This window comes from Apaloderma vittatum, unplaced genomic scaffold (assembly GCF_000703405.1).
Source record: "Apaloderma vittatum isolate BGI_N311 unplaced genomic scaffold, ASM70340v1 scaffold11319, whole genome shotgun sequence".
NCBI classification, from domain to species: domain Eukaryota; kingdom Metazoa; phylum Chordata; class Aves; order Trogoniformes; family Trogonidae; genus Apaloderma; species Apaloderma vittatum.
Window position 1 is genome coordinate 5,517 of NW_009737019.1, and position 16,847 is coordinate 22,363.

General features: G+C 38.3%; 1 protein-coding gene across 1 annotated transcript in view; it reads left to right on the forward strand.

Annotated features, from left to right (window-relative positions):
• The first annotated feature begins 225 nt into the window (after positions 1 to 225).
• The window catches only part of LGMN (legumain), a 20,166-nt gene continuing 3,544 nt past the window's right edge, over positions 226 to 16,847 (forward strand). The window contains exons 1-9 of the mRNA XM_009877200.1: positions 226 to 396; positions 8,308 to 8,405; positions 9,212 to 9,293; positions 9,816 to 9,901; positions 12,400 to 12,475; positions 12,950 to 13,012; positions 13,877 to 13,943; positions 15,571 to 15,689; positions 16,272 to 16,361. Of these exons, the coding sequence (XP_009875502.1) occupies positions 259 to 396; positions 8,308 to 8,405; positions 9,212 to 9,293; positions 9,816 to 9,901; positions 12,400 to 12,475; positions 12,950 to 13,012; positions 13,877 to 13,943; positions 15,571 to 15,689; positions 16,272 to 16,361 (819 nt within the window). The 5' untranslated portion in view covers positions 226 to 258. The remainder of the gene's footprint in view (positions 397 to 8,307; positions 8,406 to 9,211; positions 9,294 to 9,815; positions 9,902 to 12,399; positions 12,476 to 12,949; positions 13,013 to 13,876; positions 13,944 to 15,570; positions 15,690 to 16,271; positions 16,362 to 16,847) is intronic.

Consider the following 16,847-nt stretch of genomic DNA (forward strand, 5'->3'; position numbering starts at 1 on the left):
TTGAAAGCTGACAGAAAACTCTTGTAACTAGTAGCAGCTTGGTGCTAAAGGAAGATATGACCAGAAATCACGTGGCTTGAATGGTCATAAAACACACAAAACCCTTACAAGCAAGAAAAGTTTCTAGTTGTGATACTGCTGATACTCGTTTTGGATTTGTTTTATTTTTGACTAGTGTCCTCTGATCTACTTCTCTCAAACTTCTTCATTAGGGATTTTTTTTCCTTCTCCCATTTGTGAAGTAAATAAAGAAGAGAGATGATACTGAAAGCAGTTGTGCTGCTCAGCTGTGTTCTGAGCATCAGCACATTCCCCATGGAAGAACCTGAAGACGGAGGCAAGCACTGGGTGGTGATCGTCGCAGGTTCAAACGGCTGGTACAACTATCGACACCAGGTAAGGACCACTGATCCCACATGCTGATGCTGGCCACACTCCAAAAAATGCCTGCTCTGGGACTTGTGGGTAGATGATAAAGGTTGGGCTTGATGATCTTGAAAGTCTCTTCCAGCTGAAACTGTTCTATGATTCTATAATAGCTGCCTAGACTAGTGCTGCGCTTCTGTCATTTGAACAAGTGCTAGTACTTCTAGACTTCCAGCTGTGTGCTCAGTTTTCAAAATTAGCAGCAGGAAGATTCATCCAGAGCTTGGTCTTAATTTGTTATTTGCACCTCAAGAATTCCCCTCCACTACTCTTTTTACTATTAGAATTTTTTTTTACTTACAACTTTATCCAGTCTTTCATCTTTTGAAAAGCTATCATTAGCAGGAAGAACAGCATTCCTCCTCTAATCATGCTTCTGCATCCTGGGAGATCTGTATCATTTAGACTAAAATGTCATTACTAGGCTAGAGGATCTGACCTCAACTTGCAGGTGAACAAATGATTTCTAGAATTCAATGCTGTTTTGAGACACATGTATGTTTCTTTCCATTTGATTCCCTCTTCTCTTTATGTTATGAAAAAACTCCCTTTCTTCTCTCTAGTTAAAAAGTCTGCAAAGGCTACAAATGCACAGTATGGTTTTGTGGGGTGGAGGACTTGCAGAAGGAGGTTCTTTTTTTCTAACCTGAATTGCTTTGCTCACTGTGTTTGACCGCATGGCCTTAGAGTTCTGTTGGCACAATGAGCATATGATGCACTGAGGTAGAGGGATCAGAGTGAAAGGCAGAAAGAGGAGAAAAGAGAACAGGAATTCCTGAGTTTGACACTGCTGTCAAAGCCAGTGTATTGTGGAATTGCAGTCTAAGTGTGAGCATGAGGACAGGCAGGATTAAATCCAAGTGACTTAACTCTGATTAAGTTCAAGACTTATAATCAGCAGTCAGGAGACTATGGCAGTTTTTCCCTTTGGGGAGTTCTTGGATGATCCCTTAAACAGATTAATCTACACGTAAACATAGTCTTTGCTCTAAACTTGGAACAACCTCTTGCTTTCCTGGAGAACAGGGTCCATTTAATTCTGATTTATGTATATAGTTGTATATTTATAAATATTAGAAAAAGTTTACTAGACTATTGTTGGCTAAGGTGATCTTGAAGAGGGTGAAAACAATAGTGTACAAACCCAGTATTTTAAAAGTTAAACTGTATTAAATATACTGGGTACAGCTGATTTGCTGAACACTGAAACTTTTGAAGTATTCATTATTTTTAAGGTAACTGCCTATAAAATCTAGAGAAGCTTCATCCTCTCTATTTGTGTTATTTGAAGAAGAAATGAGCTTTCCATGTGCTGGACACTCCAGGTTTTGTTTGTTTCTCCTCACGTTCAGCTCAGAATCATTTTGTAACCTTTGGGGCAGTGAGGAGCTTAAAACTAAATGAAGCAGACTGTCAACGTCGTTGCGTCTGAGGAAGAACCTGTTATTGGCAAATGCTAGCTAAACACTGACAAACTAGTTTGGGTGATTTTGCCAGCTCCTTGCACTGTAGCTATCACCCGATAACCATAGTTGGAATATTACAGCCTTAATATAAACTATGCCTATTTCAAATTAAGTCTTAAAAAAGATATTTTTAAAGTTGAAATTAGAGAACAATTATAAAAATTAGTGTTGTACTTGATCGCTACCTGCCCCGGGGTGTCTAAATACAATTGTTGAGTTATGCTCTGGTTGTTGCTATTGCCATATAACCATTCTGACCGGGTGTCTTCCACTCCAGGAGGAGTTAATGCCACAACATTTGTTCTTTAAATAAAACTCCATTTTTGAAGCTGTGGCTTGTGAGAATTTCTTTTCTATGGTTTCCCTAGCACAGAGTTTTCAATCTTTCTTTCAGTGAGCCTTCAATGTCAAGTGTATCTGCTGGGTGTAATGGAATTATGAAGAACAGAAGATGCACACTTACATATTTGTGTCCAACAGTAAATTTTTTGAACGTTCCTGTTTCAGAGAAACAAATTAACTTTTGAGTGTGGTCACGCTTTGCAGACAGTTACTATGTAACTGCTTTTCAAGGTTAGAAAAATGAGAAAATAGTTTCTTTAAACACCTTGATTTTGAAGATAATGTCAACTAACAGTGCAGTCTGCCTGTTTGCAATGTCAGACTGTTCCGAGTTTGAATCCTAGAGATCTCTGTATTTTAACATATACTGCTTGGTTCAGTTACAGTACTAACATCTGGGAAAAAAAAAGACCACTAACAACTCTGTCAAAGTCATGAAACAGGCATCATAAAATAAAAGAGTCTGTGTGAAGGATCCTTCAGACTGGAGCTGAGCTCCTACTTGGCTGTCTTGGGCAAGATCCTGTGCCTCTGACTTGTTATGAAAAGAATCGGTTCCCAGAAGCTGCAGCACATCAGCAGCCTGTGCTGTCTCGCCTGGCAGCGTTCTGTACCCTGCCCGGAGGTGCTGGCAGGAGTGAGCAGCTGTGCCAGGAGGGCGCACTGTGAGAGACACCCAGGAGGTAGTCCTGGAAAACCCACTGTGTGCGTGTGCCACAAAGTGTAATCCAGAGAAGCGTGCCCTGATTTCCCAGTGAAAACTGACTGAACCATAGATTTTTAGGAGAGTTATACAGAGGAGGAAAGATACTACAGAAATCTAAGGATTTATAACAGATTTTTGGAAACATTACGCAGACTGATTGCCATGTCTTTGTATGTGTTGGTGCTCCCTACCTTTCAGCCCTGGAAGCAAAATCACTGATGTGTATTTAAATTATTTTCTCAAGTCACTTGCAATGGAACCAGGAGTAGGACTTGGACTTCCAGTTCTGTGCTTCATCCACCGCAAAAGTCATTTTATAGTGAACACATCAGAAGCACGTATTATTTTTCAGTAGAATAATACCTGTACCGTCAAAAAGCAAAGCAGCACTCCAGATATGTGTAATTTGTTGCTTTGAGGAAGAAAGTGCAGAAGAAAATATGTTATACTTTAATTCGCTTTCCTCCTACTGTCACCTTTCTTCCTCAGAACTTCTCTGATCTAGCCTGTGTACAGGTGAATTTGTAATGTGAACATTCCTGTAAGCAGTTACTCAATGTGACTTTTTTTTTTTAATTACCAGACTGGTTGCTATTCCCTACGTGCAACTAAGCACTCCTAATATCCCTTTGTAATTTGAGACCTCAGCAGACACATCTCTGGGTTTCAGTTCCTCAGTTCAGCTGTTCAGAGTACAGTTAATACATGATATTTATATTACATTTATATCTTGTGAACTCCACTTGTTTTGCATACTGTCTGCACACAACATAATCAGAATATACTCTGACTTCCGCAGTAGTTACCTGACTGCAGGATGTGTTCATCTGACTAAACAGTCATAAAAGGAGAAGGTTACACCTTCAAAAATGTTTCTTAACTTCATACATGGGAAAGTTGTGGGGAAAAAGTCCATCATTTTATGATGTACAGGCCATGTGAACAGTAAGTGTGTAAAGTCTGTGCAGATTCTGGAGACACTGAGTTTGCACCCGTAACCTCAAGTATTCTGAAACTCCTTCTAAAACATATAATTCAGCTGTCAGTGGTCAGGATACACTATCAGTGGTGTAAACCTCAAATGTAGACAAGATAAGGAAAAAACCCCACAGTTTGCACTTGTCTGTGAGGGAAATTCACAGCTTGCAGGGCTTTGTTTCCTCTCCGATGGCTGAACTGGGACTGTTTCCCAATCAGGATTATCTAAATGCATCTTACACATTTATTTTATCAAGTTCCTGAAGTAAATTTTAGGTGTTTTGATCAGGATACAGCTCAATGGGATAGACTTACTGTCATTGCAAAGCTAGCTTGTATATTGCCTCATGCCTGCGGCTTCTCAGTTCTTTGGTGGTTTTATCCATATCTAGTGGTTTTGATTAGAGTTGATATGGCTGTGGAAGGACTATTGACATGCTCCTCTCTGCTCCTCAGCAGTTAATCTGACTTCTGTATAGCAGCATTTTTATTACAGGCTGGCTGCTATTCCCTAAATGCAATTAAGCATGTATATGTGTGTGCGTATATGTATGTATAAATATATAAATAAATAAAAGAGTACTTCCCCCCATTCACTGGGAAAGTGGCTCAACTTTCTGCTATGCAAAGAGCTAGATGATATATCTCTGGAAAGTTTAGTGTTGTACATGAGCAAATACAGCACTAAATGCTGCTGGTAGATTTAGAGAATGAATCAACAAACTAGTTCTTAGCAGAAATAGAATTTTGTATATGCTTCTGCCTGTCCTGGGAGATGATTGTATCAGCTAACTCAAGCCTAAAGCTGGCTTCACAAACAGCTCATAAAGGGAGACCAATACTTTCTGGATACTCCAAAAGACGTAGTCGATGGAAAAGCCTACTAAAGATGAAGTACGTACTCGAGGAGAAAAATAGCTGGAAAAGCCTGGCAAAATTAAAATGCTGAAAATAAAACCATTTGAATTTGCATACATGGGTTTATTTTCAGTTGTTGTTTTTTACCACTATACTTACTGAGTTCTATGGGCCAGGGATTGTATTTATTCAGTGTTTTGGACACTACCAATCAGAGGAGTATCTTACTCCAGGACGGTCCTAAATTCTCCAGTCTTGCAGGTAACAGACATTAAGGTGCCTTGGCTATTTGGTTTTGGTTGACGCTTCCTCACCGTGCTTACAGAATTGTAACTGAAGCTATGTGAAAACCTTTCCTAAGTTCTTAATATAGTTACAGTTTTTGGCTGATTCACTGATGTATGTTTAAGCAAGGGAATGAAATGTGGCATTTCAGACGTATTGTTCTACCATGCTTATATATTAAGGATTTGTTGTTTTTTAGGCTATGGCATTTCAGTGTACCTGTAATGGGAGCAGCACCAGTTTACAAAGAAGCTGATGGTTCATTACACATGCTTTTTAGCCATGAACCTAGCAGTCATAAGACCAGAAGTAACCAGTTTCACAGAAATCCGAGCTCTTCCCTTTAGGAACTATTTATATATGCATGTGTCATTGAATAACTTGAGTTTTCCAAACATGACCCCCTTTCCCAGCAGTCTGCTTGAAAGCTGTGTCATTCAAATGCATAAACAGCTGTATAGCAGAGGAAAGTTGGGGTGTTGTGGTTTTCTTTTTCCCTCCTTTTAGAATTTCCCCCAGATGTAACGTTTTGGGGAACAAAATGCCCATCCCAGGAAAACATGGGAATTCTACCTCTGATCCTCAGATCAGAGCTCTCAAAATCTAGGAGTTAATTATTTCAGCAGATTTAAGCAAAGATCTACCATAGAAATTTGCTGATGTAGCAACGGGTTTAGATTAACGCAGGGATGAAAGGTCTGAACCGTGCCATTAACAGGCTCAATTTCAGAGGTGGTGTGTGAGGTCAATTGTGCAGCAGCAGCCGTACAGCTACACCTTCTCCTCTTTTGTTCTCTGCAAGGCAGCTGCTACCCAACACAAGTCATGGCCACAAAAGTATGATTTGGATTTAGTGACTATCTAGCAAATGTTTATAGCATTCTCTTCACATACTAAACCAACAAGAATAATACCAGCAAGAAAGAGATCTGGAACAATATTAACTCTCTCTTTTTAGGGTGGTTTACATGTACAGATATGCCAGAAGTATTTCTGGAAGAAGCAAGGCTCAAATAGCAGTATTTGAGAGGCAGTTACATGTCAACAGGAAATACTCTACATTCACATACACCTCCCTGCTCTAGCAGCAGACTGTTTCGATTCTGGTTGTTTGGCTTTTTTTTATGTATACAAAGGGAACAGGAGGAACACGTGACCAACATCAAAGCTGGCTGGTCAGGTCAGCTATTTCTATACAAAAAACTCCCAAGCGTTTACTGAGAACTATTCTACTTTAGCCAATGGAGTTTTAGCAGCAAAACATGTTTTTACTGCTCTAGCCTATGTTGGTGATATCATTATGCTGCCAGCAGGTACAGTTCCTTTAGCAAAAGCCTTAAAAGGCTGGAATGGTCCCCAAACAGCCATGATTTAAGGTTGAGGGGAATTGGTTAGTCTAGAGTATTTAACCTATTTAAATTTACCACCAATGTTTACTAAGACAGGACATAATGAGCAAACAGTTAATGAAGGAGAGAGGAGACATAAAAAGCTGTTAATATGCATTTGCAAAGCTTAACTAATTTTGAGTGTTTTGGTATTAATTAAAAACACCTCTGAAGTCTCTGCTGGCCAGGACATGTCAGTAGAAGCACAGACACCTGCCATTTGAATATGTTGATACCATATCAGTAGAGTATGCCTAAGCATTTCCATGTGTTGCCAGCCCATAACTATTTCTGTCAGCATAACGTAAGTGTATTATGTCTTGAGAGTGAGCAAGGATCTATAATCTACTCATCAATCAGTGTAGGAGTGTTTTCTTCTGCTTGGGTTGCTTCTGAAAATCAAATTCATGTTTAGTTAAACCTGAACTCTGCTGTTTCATATTATATATGATGCCTTTATAACTGTTCAGCCTCTGCATTTTGAGTTGTTGAGGCAGCAGCTGGTATAATTATGTGCAAGGAAATAAAGAACTGTAAACAGTGGAGATTGTCTGGGGTAGGTGGAAGAGAACGTAGGCTGACCTGCATAGTAGGAAATAGAACTGCTCGAGGAAGGGCAGGGTTAGTCACCTGGAGATTTTGCTGTGGGAGGGTTCATTAGCATTGGATGTGCCTCACCCTTCCCAGAACCTTGCACAACTACTCTCTCTTTTCAGCTTCAGCTCTACTTAGAAAACCAAAGATTATAAGGTGACAGGATTTTACAGTGTCCTTTCAGTTAAACTAGTTAAAATTATTATTCCTAAGTCATCTGAACTTATATGAGTTCACTTAAACCACTTCAATTTGGTTTACAAACTAGAAAATTAGATTAGTTCAACAGCAATAAGCTTTAAAGCTTGCTTCTTGCCTGCATATAGTGTGCATTGGCTAGATGAGATTTCTTCCATTAAATCTGCATAGAAAGTATGTGGTAGGTTGTAGTTCTAGAGTTTAGGAGTGATTGTTAACATCCCATTAGGTCATTCACAGACTCCAAGTCTAAAAGAAGAGGATTATTTGGCCTGGTGTTACTAAGAATTTAGCATTCCAATAGAGGTTTGCATTTACCGTAATACCAATTTGATGAGTAGTATTATTTCTGCATCATGAGAAGATGGCTCTCTAAAGAAAATGTGCTTATTTGTATCCTGTAAAAGTTGGAAAAAGAGCCCAAATAGCAACTCTGCCATTCGGTTTTCTACGGAAATCTGTTTTCTTGCCCTGAAGTTGCTTCAGTGTTATTCTACAAGAAATATGTATTTAAAAGGAAAATTGTCCTTAACCAAAATTATCGTCTAGTAAAACAAATTGTAGTAAAATCTTTGGAGAGATGAGACTGATAAACCATGCTTGTTTAGGCCAAGGACAGTCTTTGCTTAGTCATGCAGGCTTGGTGCAGAACTAATTGAAATTTGTGGAAATCCGATTCTCTTCTTCACCTACTTGGCATGCTTTGGATTTGTCTGTCAGTGCACAATGTTTTAATTTAGATTTTCTCACAAAGTGCAGAATATTACTGAGAACTTTTTGTTAGATTTTATCTGTACCAGGTCTGAAGTAACTTCCGATTTCTGTTTCAGTAAGAAATCAAAATAGGTAAATGAGAGATTTTAATCACAGTCTCTGTTACTAATGCAACTACTCTTAGAGAAAGACATTGAGCTTTGGGTTAACCTGTGCATTTTGGCCCTCAAGCAACCCTCATTCTCATTCTTTTGGACAATAGCCTGCTGTTAGGCCTGCAAAGCTATTTTTCTTCTGGTCTCAAAGGTAAAATCTCTATTAAGTCTAGTGATGAAAATCTGCTTAATTTCAGGCAGACGTGTGCCATGCTTACCAGATTGTTCACCGAAATGGAATTCCAGATGAACAGATCATTGTCATGATGTATGATGACATTGCTGATAATGACGAGTAAGTGATGAACATGCACTAGTGACAAACTATATGGTACTATAAACATGCCGTTGTATTTGTAGTAGTTTTGTAAGAAAAGCCTATAAACCCAGCTGTGATGTGCATAGAGATATTTTATCCATCAGCACAATATTTTTCCTTTGAAATGTGCTCATGAGCTTTCTGAGCCTTACTCCTCAACTCGGCATCGGATGTGTCACTGAGAACTGCAGAGCGTCATTGTTACGAGAGTAGGGTGTAGCAGTTTACAGCAGATAAATAGCCTAATAGGTAAGCTCTGTGTATGACTTGCAGGCCTTTTTTTTTGAAGGGACATTATCAGATTAATTTCCAGAATGTACATTCAACAAAGAAGTGTACATGTCTCATTCTTGGTGACTGTCTAGAGCTACCATTACTTTCTGTATGAAGCAGTTGAGTTACACAATCTCTAATTCTGAGAGAGCTTCAGCAGAAATCAGCAGTCTTCACATGCACAGCAGCACTGGGAGCAAAGAGGAGGGGACTGAAGGCAAGACTGTAAGTAGAGAGATGATAGTATAAGAGACTGCCTGCCTACATCTTCAGATTAAGTGACATGATCTAAGGCGGGATACTTGAAGGTACTCTGAGGGTAAGGACACCTGAGGTGAGTGTACATAACTGACTGAAGTCAAAAGGCCTTTGTATTCTAAGATCACTTAATGACACATGGTGAAAGTACCCACACTCACTCTCTCAGGCAAGCTGGTTTCCTAGTTTTTCTGTGGTCATTGTGTGGCGCATAGCTAATTCTTTGGTTTTATGTTCTGCTTAACTTTCAGAAATCCAACAAAAGGCATTGTCATCAATAGACCTAATGGCACAGATGTGTATGCTGGAGTGCCCAAGGACTATACAAAGGAGGTAGGAATGACACACCATTCCCCAGGGTGTTAGCCAATGTCCTGAATAAATCCTTTCAGCCTATAGCTTACATTCCAAAATGCACATAGCATAAAGCCTCCAGCTTGTGCACCTGCATGGTGCAGCATGAAGTTTGGTGTTCGTAAGATAAATGTAGACAAGAGGTGCTTTGAAGTGAAGCAGTTGGTGACAAAAATAAACCTTTCCTCTGTTTGTGTACTGGCACACGAAATAAAAGAAGGTAAAGTCTTGAATTCTTCAATGTTGTAACTCAATCTGAAAAACAGTTGTATAAGACTCATTGTTTCATTAAATCAGAACACTAATCCAGTACTTTGGTGATATGATTCAATTTCTCAGGGAGTCATCAGTGGCTAATACATTATTCAATGATAGGTTGAAAAGGCTGGCTAAACTTGCCATCCATGCGTGGATTCTGACTTTCGGAAGCCATCTTTCTAAATGAAGATTTTGTTGTTGTTTTTATGATCAGATTTATCTTTAATCCTCTCACATCTTTAGGATGTTACTCCAAAGAATTTCCTTGCTGTTCTTAGAGGAGATGCGGAAGCAATGAAGGGGGTGGGATCGGGAAAAGTATTGAAAAGGTAAGAGAAGTTTAATTTAGAAAATAATTGTGTGTATAGTTGTACATTGACACCGATTTCAACTAAAGAAGGGGGTAGATAGAGCAGCCTGAGAATCCAGCAAGACTATTGATGGCAGTTCCAGATCATTCACATTAGAAATACAATGGTTCTGGTTTCTTAAACTACCCAGCACCAAGAAGCAACTGCTGATATTTTACTCATACGGAATCCAGTGTAGATCAACATATAAAAACTCTACAGGATAGTGTCAACTGTATTAAGGTATTTGTGATTTGGGCTATTACCTTATGCAAGAATGGCTATTTAAAGAGAGTTTTATTAAGGTTTGGAGACCTCTAAAAAAGGGTTTGCTAAGGCTTGTCTTAATGTACATGAACAGCTGTGTTAGTCACCTGAAGTGGTGAATCTCAGCAGTCAGTGGCAGAGATAGCTTAAACAGCTCATTAGGTGAAAGAATTGCGTGTCGAATCCCAGCCTTGGTCTTTGTGGCAGATGTAAGGTTATTGAGGCTTTGAATGTAATGAAATGAAATTATGTTTTATATTTAATGCAAAACAACCTTTGTGACTGAAAAGGTAGCATAAGCAATTGACCTTGTGATTTATATATGAACAATTATAAATTGCAGACTAGCTAAGTAGAACATAAGATCTATAATTAATCAGTGTATTTTATAAACAGTTCTGTAATTTAGATGAGTCAAGAATAAAAGCAATATAGTTGAGGGCCTAATTAGAAGACCTCTAGAAAGATACCTGGTGTCAGTTCATCTTGCTTCTACAGAGTTTGAGCTATGAATGTATGATGCCTATTTACTAAGGTGTGTTGTATTTCTAACACAGTACTGCTGCTGAAGAGTTATATTTTCTATGTACAGTATTTCCTGTAAAACCTTTAATAATTTAAATTTGACCATTAACGTAGTTAAAGAAAATTTGTGTAACTGCCTGTCTTCATTTGACAGTTTAATTTTAGAGACAAAGCAAAGAAAACAAGAAGAATCCTGCCATGGCACTGGGGAGAATAAAAAAAAAATCAAGGAGCAGGACAGTGGTCAAATAAGCTATTGCTCTCAATTGTTTAAGCTTCATTCTCAAAAGCTGAGATAGAAAATAGTATATGCAGGGCATATAGGCTGAAACTTAATAAATTGCTGCACAGTTACTCAATTGTTCTCTTGAAGTAGTTGAAATGAGTCAAGAGGTGACTACAAAGTGTTTTTCATTGAAAAAAAAATACTTCAGGGCACACCTCATCTGTGAAAAGTTGATGATGGAAGTTACATAAGGGAATGGCTATGCACAGGGCCAAAGACTCTTAACTGCTCAGGAAGACAACTTGAACCCACATACAAAAGTTTTAGCTATTTACATTTCACTTTGGTTGAATTTTTTGCACTTAGGGTCAAGAGTGGGAGCCAGAAAAATAACACCCAGCCCTTCTGTGTTAGGCTCCGTTGTGTGAATTTCCCAGTAGCCTGACTTCTGCTATTGGATGGGACAGAACTGTTACGCCATGCTCAAGAGACTTCTAGATTGTCTTCCAAGTTGTTCCCTAACCAGCAAGCAGAAGGCTGGACAAAGTCCACCTGCGCTGCTGCAGTTGTACCTCTTCGCAGTCAGGAAAGAGCAAGAGCAAACAGGGATTTCTAGACACCAGATACAGAGGAAAAGAGGAGAGCTTGGGAGCTCCTTGCGATCTGTGCACGTTGTATATCATTGCCTCAGAATACAGTTCAAAAGCAAAATCCCCTTGCAACTGTTACAGCAAGACCTTAATATCACCCAAATATGATCTGTTTGGTTTAGAATCATAGAATGTTAGGGGTTGGAAGGGACCACTAGAGTTTATAGAGTACAATAAAAATCTCAGGCAAACAGTGTGCTACACAGACTTCAGGAAATAAAAGCCTGTGAGGGCGCAGTGCTCAGAGCCACTTTGTGCAAATGCCAGTCTGGCCTAACCAGTGAGTTTGTGTATGGATCAGTTCTTCGGGGAGATGTAGGCTGCTGCTGATTTGGCTGAGTATGGACATATAAGTATGTAAACATGCCTAAGGATCTTATCTAACAAGATTTTGTAGTTTATCCCTATGTCACTGGTGCCTCAGTATAACTTAAATATAAAAACATTCCTTTTTTACCACGCTGCTACAAATGCCCACAGTATAACAGATCCTTCAGGCAGGCATTAAAAGCCTATTGTGCCCCTGCCTCACTAGCAATCAGTTTACACATTGAAAGGTGAATTCTCTGTGCTTGAGAGACTGTATTCCCATTTTTGTTCCTTTTGCAGTCACTCATCTCCTCTCATAAGCACCCAGAGTAGTATGCTTTGGGAGGAAAAAAAATATTAACAAGAGGAGAGGAGGTGCTTCAGCTGTAATATTTTCAAATATTGACATGTCTTGGCATTGAGAAGCAGATGATGTTTGTTGTAGTCAAGATTAGGTTGGAGTTGCTATAAAGAATTTTTTTGCAAAATTTTCATTACAGTGGTCCCAAGGATCATGTGTTTGTTTATTTCACTGACCACGGAGCTCCAGGACTTCTGGCTTTTCCTGATGATGACGTAAGCATTTTGGGGGATTACTTTGCCATAAAAAAGCATCCTTTTAGTGACATACTAAAATAATAAGTAACAAATGTAAACCACAAAATTATTGGATACATGACCATATTGAGAGGGAGGCAGAAAAGAAGCAATATTCCCCTGATCACCCCAAGTTTGCATTTTTTCCAGTTTGAATCTGAAGCATTCAAGTTAAAATTAAATTATGTCACATAATACTTCATTGGATTTTGGTGGTCCAAGCAGACTGTTTCACACAAGTATGACTTGGCTTTCTGGTGCACTATACGTTTCATATGGGCCCATTGCTCATCTTTTCTGGAGTGGTAAATACTGAAATGTTGTATTTCAGACAGGCAAACCACTGGATATGTTTAAAGGGAAATAGTAAACATAATAATAGGAATAAATACTAAATTAATTGTATGCCTATTAAACATAAGTGTTTTTAATACAAACCTTCTTATTTTACAGCTTCATGTGAAGGACTTGAATAAGACTATTTGGTACATGTATCATCACAAAAAATACCAGAAGGTAAACAAGCATATTGGAAGTTATGAGGTTAAAAGAGCACCTGGCATGGAAGAGAGAGATTTGTCTTAATTTGTGGAGTAATTGTAGCCTGAGAAAGCTGTTGCTATGCAATGAAATTTAGATTAGGATTTTGCACTTACAAGGATTGATCTCCAAATTTTCTCATTCCATTTTTAGTTTACTGTGTATTTGCAGTCAGTGTTGAAATGCAGTGTACTGCCTTTTGGTAATGGCATATATTCTGACTGACAGTGTAACTACCACACCCTCCTAATACGTACCCGACTTGTTCTTCCTGTGCTTTGTGCACTTCAGACTGTAGTGTTACTACAGGAAGTTTGTATATACCTCATGTTTCTCTTACAGTTACTAATATTGTTTAACAGACCTTGTCAGTAAATTCTGTGCAAAACTAAGTAGTTTTAAGCTGAAAATCTAATATTTTGAGCATTTTAGTAGCTTGTCTTTTTAGCAACTTTCTGTGGCAATCTGTCTGCTGTGGCTGGCTGTATTTAGGAGCACAGAAATAGCCATTGTTTCCAGAAATACTACATTCAGTAGTCATACATGGCTCTGCTAAAGGAGTGACAGGATATTTGATTTGTGCTTTGTACATTTGTCAGTAGACCTCTGTGGATCCTACAGAGATTAATAGCATCTTTTGGTTGTGATTATATTTCCTTTTTCAACATCATTTTGTTCCCCAAAATGAAAAAGTGATCTATTTTGCTTTTGCGTTTTATTTTATAGCATTATGGATAGCTTTTGTTTCAGGGATAGCAGTACAGGCCAAGCTGAAAAGCACTGAAGGACTTTTCTCCATTTCCTCATGGAATTACTTAAGGTCTCCTATTTATTTTATAGATGGTGTTTTACATTGAAGCATGTGAGTCTGGATCTATGATGAATCATTTGGCTGATAATATCAATGGTGAGCAATCAGTTAACTTACTGGACTTAAATGTCACAACTTGTCACAGACTTAAACAGCTATTGTGTCAAGGATGGATTCAAGACCCTTCTATGTAGAGTATTAACAGGGGAGCACAAGAATTAGAGAAAGTAACCTTTTCCATATATGGGAAGTTCCTTTTAAAGAATTAATTGAGTCTTATAAAGCATTGTAGAATCATTAAGGTTGAAAAAGACCTCTAAGATCATCAAGTTCAACTGTATTAACAGACCTTTCAGTTTCTTGATAGGGAAAAGATGAAAATATACTTTTTTTCAGGAACTATGTGGTTGCCCTTAACTGGTAGGGATTTCACTGAGTAACAAAGGCAACCGCTGCCAGGCAATTTTGCTACACTCACTTGCACAATAACCCACGAAGTGGAACTCAGATTTTTCACGGTTTCTAAACACTCTGCTGCAGAGCTGTGAGCTCAGCCTTGATTAGGACAAGGACTCACAGCCTTTTCAAACTTCTGCTCCATGGCAAGGAGACTGGGTGCTCTGGCTTTGTTGTAATTTTGAAGCTGTGGGAAGACCGACCACATGCCTGTCCATGGCTTCTTAGGTCCTTGGCCCTGGATTGTGCCTGGAACCCACCTAGACTTCATACAGCCCTATCAAGGATACACAGAAAGCTCACACAGAGTACTTCATATTGACAGATGTTCAAAATAAATGCCTAGTGAATCAGCATTTGTTTCAAAGGTTGTTCTATTAGAAATTTCAAGTTTGGGAACTCTGGTTTTACCACCAGCTCTGCCACAGACTTAAAGGAAGAAAATAGACAATTTATGTATTACACTGTGAAGCTGTCTTTGACAGCCTACAAAGCTTAGCTGGTTATTTAGTAAGCATTTAATTTTAAAGAATGCTAAGAGCAGCACTTTGCTACAAAGAAAAGTTTTAAGACCTTTTTTGGCTTTTGAACTTCAGGTACACTCAGTAGAAACAACACTATAGCTATATAAAAGCACGCCTAACACTTTTTCATTTTGAAACTTGGACTTCAGTTACATAAGTATGATATGAGTTGACTTTGGCAAAAAGCCAAAATAGCTTTTGCCTTAATAATACCTGTAAAGACACATTTACAGTATTTCTGTTGTGTTAGAAGTGACTTACTGGGAACATTGTGCTTACGGTAGATGTTGCAGATGTTTGTTTTGCTTTTCTGTCATTGTAGAGTGTTATCCAAGAAAAGATACTACTTAGAAGGTGGCATTTTCTGGAAGAATAGGTGAATTAGAGAATTTACTCAAAGTTAGGGAAACAGTCTTCATTATCATCATAATGAAAGTGAACGTATAGCTAGTTGTCAGTGCATAGTGTTCTCAGGCAGTTCTTACAATAGTAGATTTTTCCCTCAGAAATGCATATTCTTCTTTAAAGACCACAGACCACACATTTGGCAGCAAGGAAGGATCTCTCAGAAGAGCACTGAGGCTGGCTGAGCAGAATGATTAACAAACTTCTTTCCTTCCTTGAGGAGTAAAGGACTGAAAGCCAAAATACTTAGACAAATATATCAGGTGCAACTAAGTACTAAGTCATGAGGGAGGGTTAAAATAAATAAAATTTAAAAATACTTTCTATTTGTCTTACAGTTTATGCAACAACAGCTGCCAATCCCAGAGAGTCATCTTACGCATGTTACTATGATGATGAAAGGCAGACTTATCTTGGGGATTGGTATAGTGTGAACTGGATGGAAGATTCAGATATGGTAGGTTATTTGAGGTTTCTGCGTTTCTATACATGAAAAAAATCACTAGGCTATTTAAAAATAGCTCAAGATCTGTGAAAATATGTTTTTATGTGAGACTGAAATCAACAAATTGAGTTGTTAAAAGTATGTATCTACTACTGAGAACCATGTATAATCTTTGTTTGGGCCACTAAAGTTATTTTTGAAAGTAACATTCATTCAGAAACATTGTCTTTTGTTATTAAAAAGACTAGAAGCTGTCTCATTTCTACTTTCACATTCCCTAAATACTGAACTGTGGCTAACCCGTTTGTTAGCATAATGGAAAACAATATTAGTGGAATAAATCTGGGATTTGTATGCTAGTCTGCTTCATTCTTGCCCATTTGCTAGGAGATCAGGAGATCATGAACAACAATTTGAGAATATGCTGTCAAATCTCCTTTTCAATTTTTACTTTTATGTCTTTCAAAGGTTGTATAGCTCTTCCCCTATACTTACTTCTACATACTGGCAGCTAAGACCCTTTCCAGATTTCCTTGCATTTTTAGAATAGCTGAATTTAAGTATCTGTGACTACATGAAAGTTTCTTCATGCAGGAGGATCTAAGAAAAGAAACACTTCACAAGCAGTTTCAGCTGGTGAAGAAACGCACCAACACCAGCCACGTGATGCAGTATGGAAACAGAGTATGTATTTGAGTGGGTTTCCTGGTTAGATACATCTTCAGCCCTTTTGTGCCCTATACTTTCGTCCTTTTAATAAATAAATAGAATAAGTCACTGTAAACTGGCAGAGATGGTTTAGAAGATGAAATTGCTCATCTCAGAATGCCACTTAGGGTTTCAGGGGCAATGGTCCTGACACTAAAGAAATACAGCATCACATTACACTTTAATCCAAGGAGTCAGGGTGCAAGTCCTTCAAGCTCTGTCACTTCAGTCAAGTATAAGAATGGTATTATACCACTTCTAGGCATATTATGAATATTAGTGAAATGTGAATAAATACATTGATCCCTCAAATGGAAAAAGCTAAGAGGTGATATAGTTTAACAGTCTCATTATTCAACAGATTAAATATTTGTTTAGAAAAAAAAAAAAACAGGTTACTTAACCTGATGGACTTTTACTTCCAAAATTCACTGGAGAGAAAAGATTCCCTGAGTTTGGCGC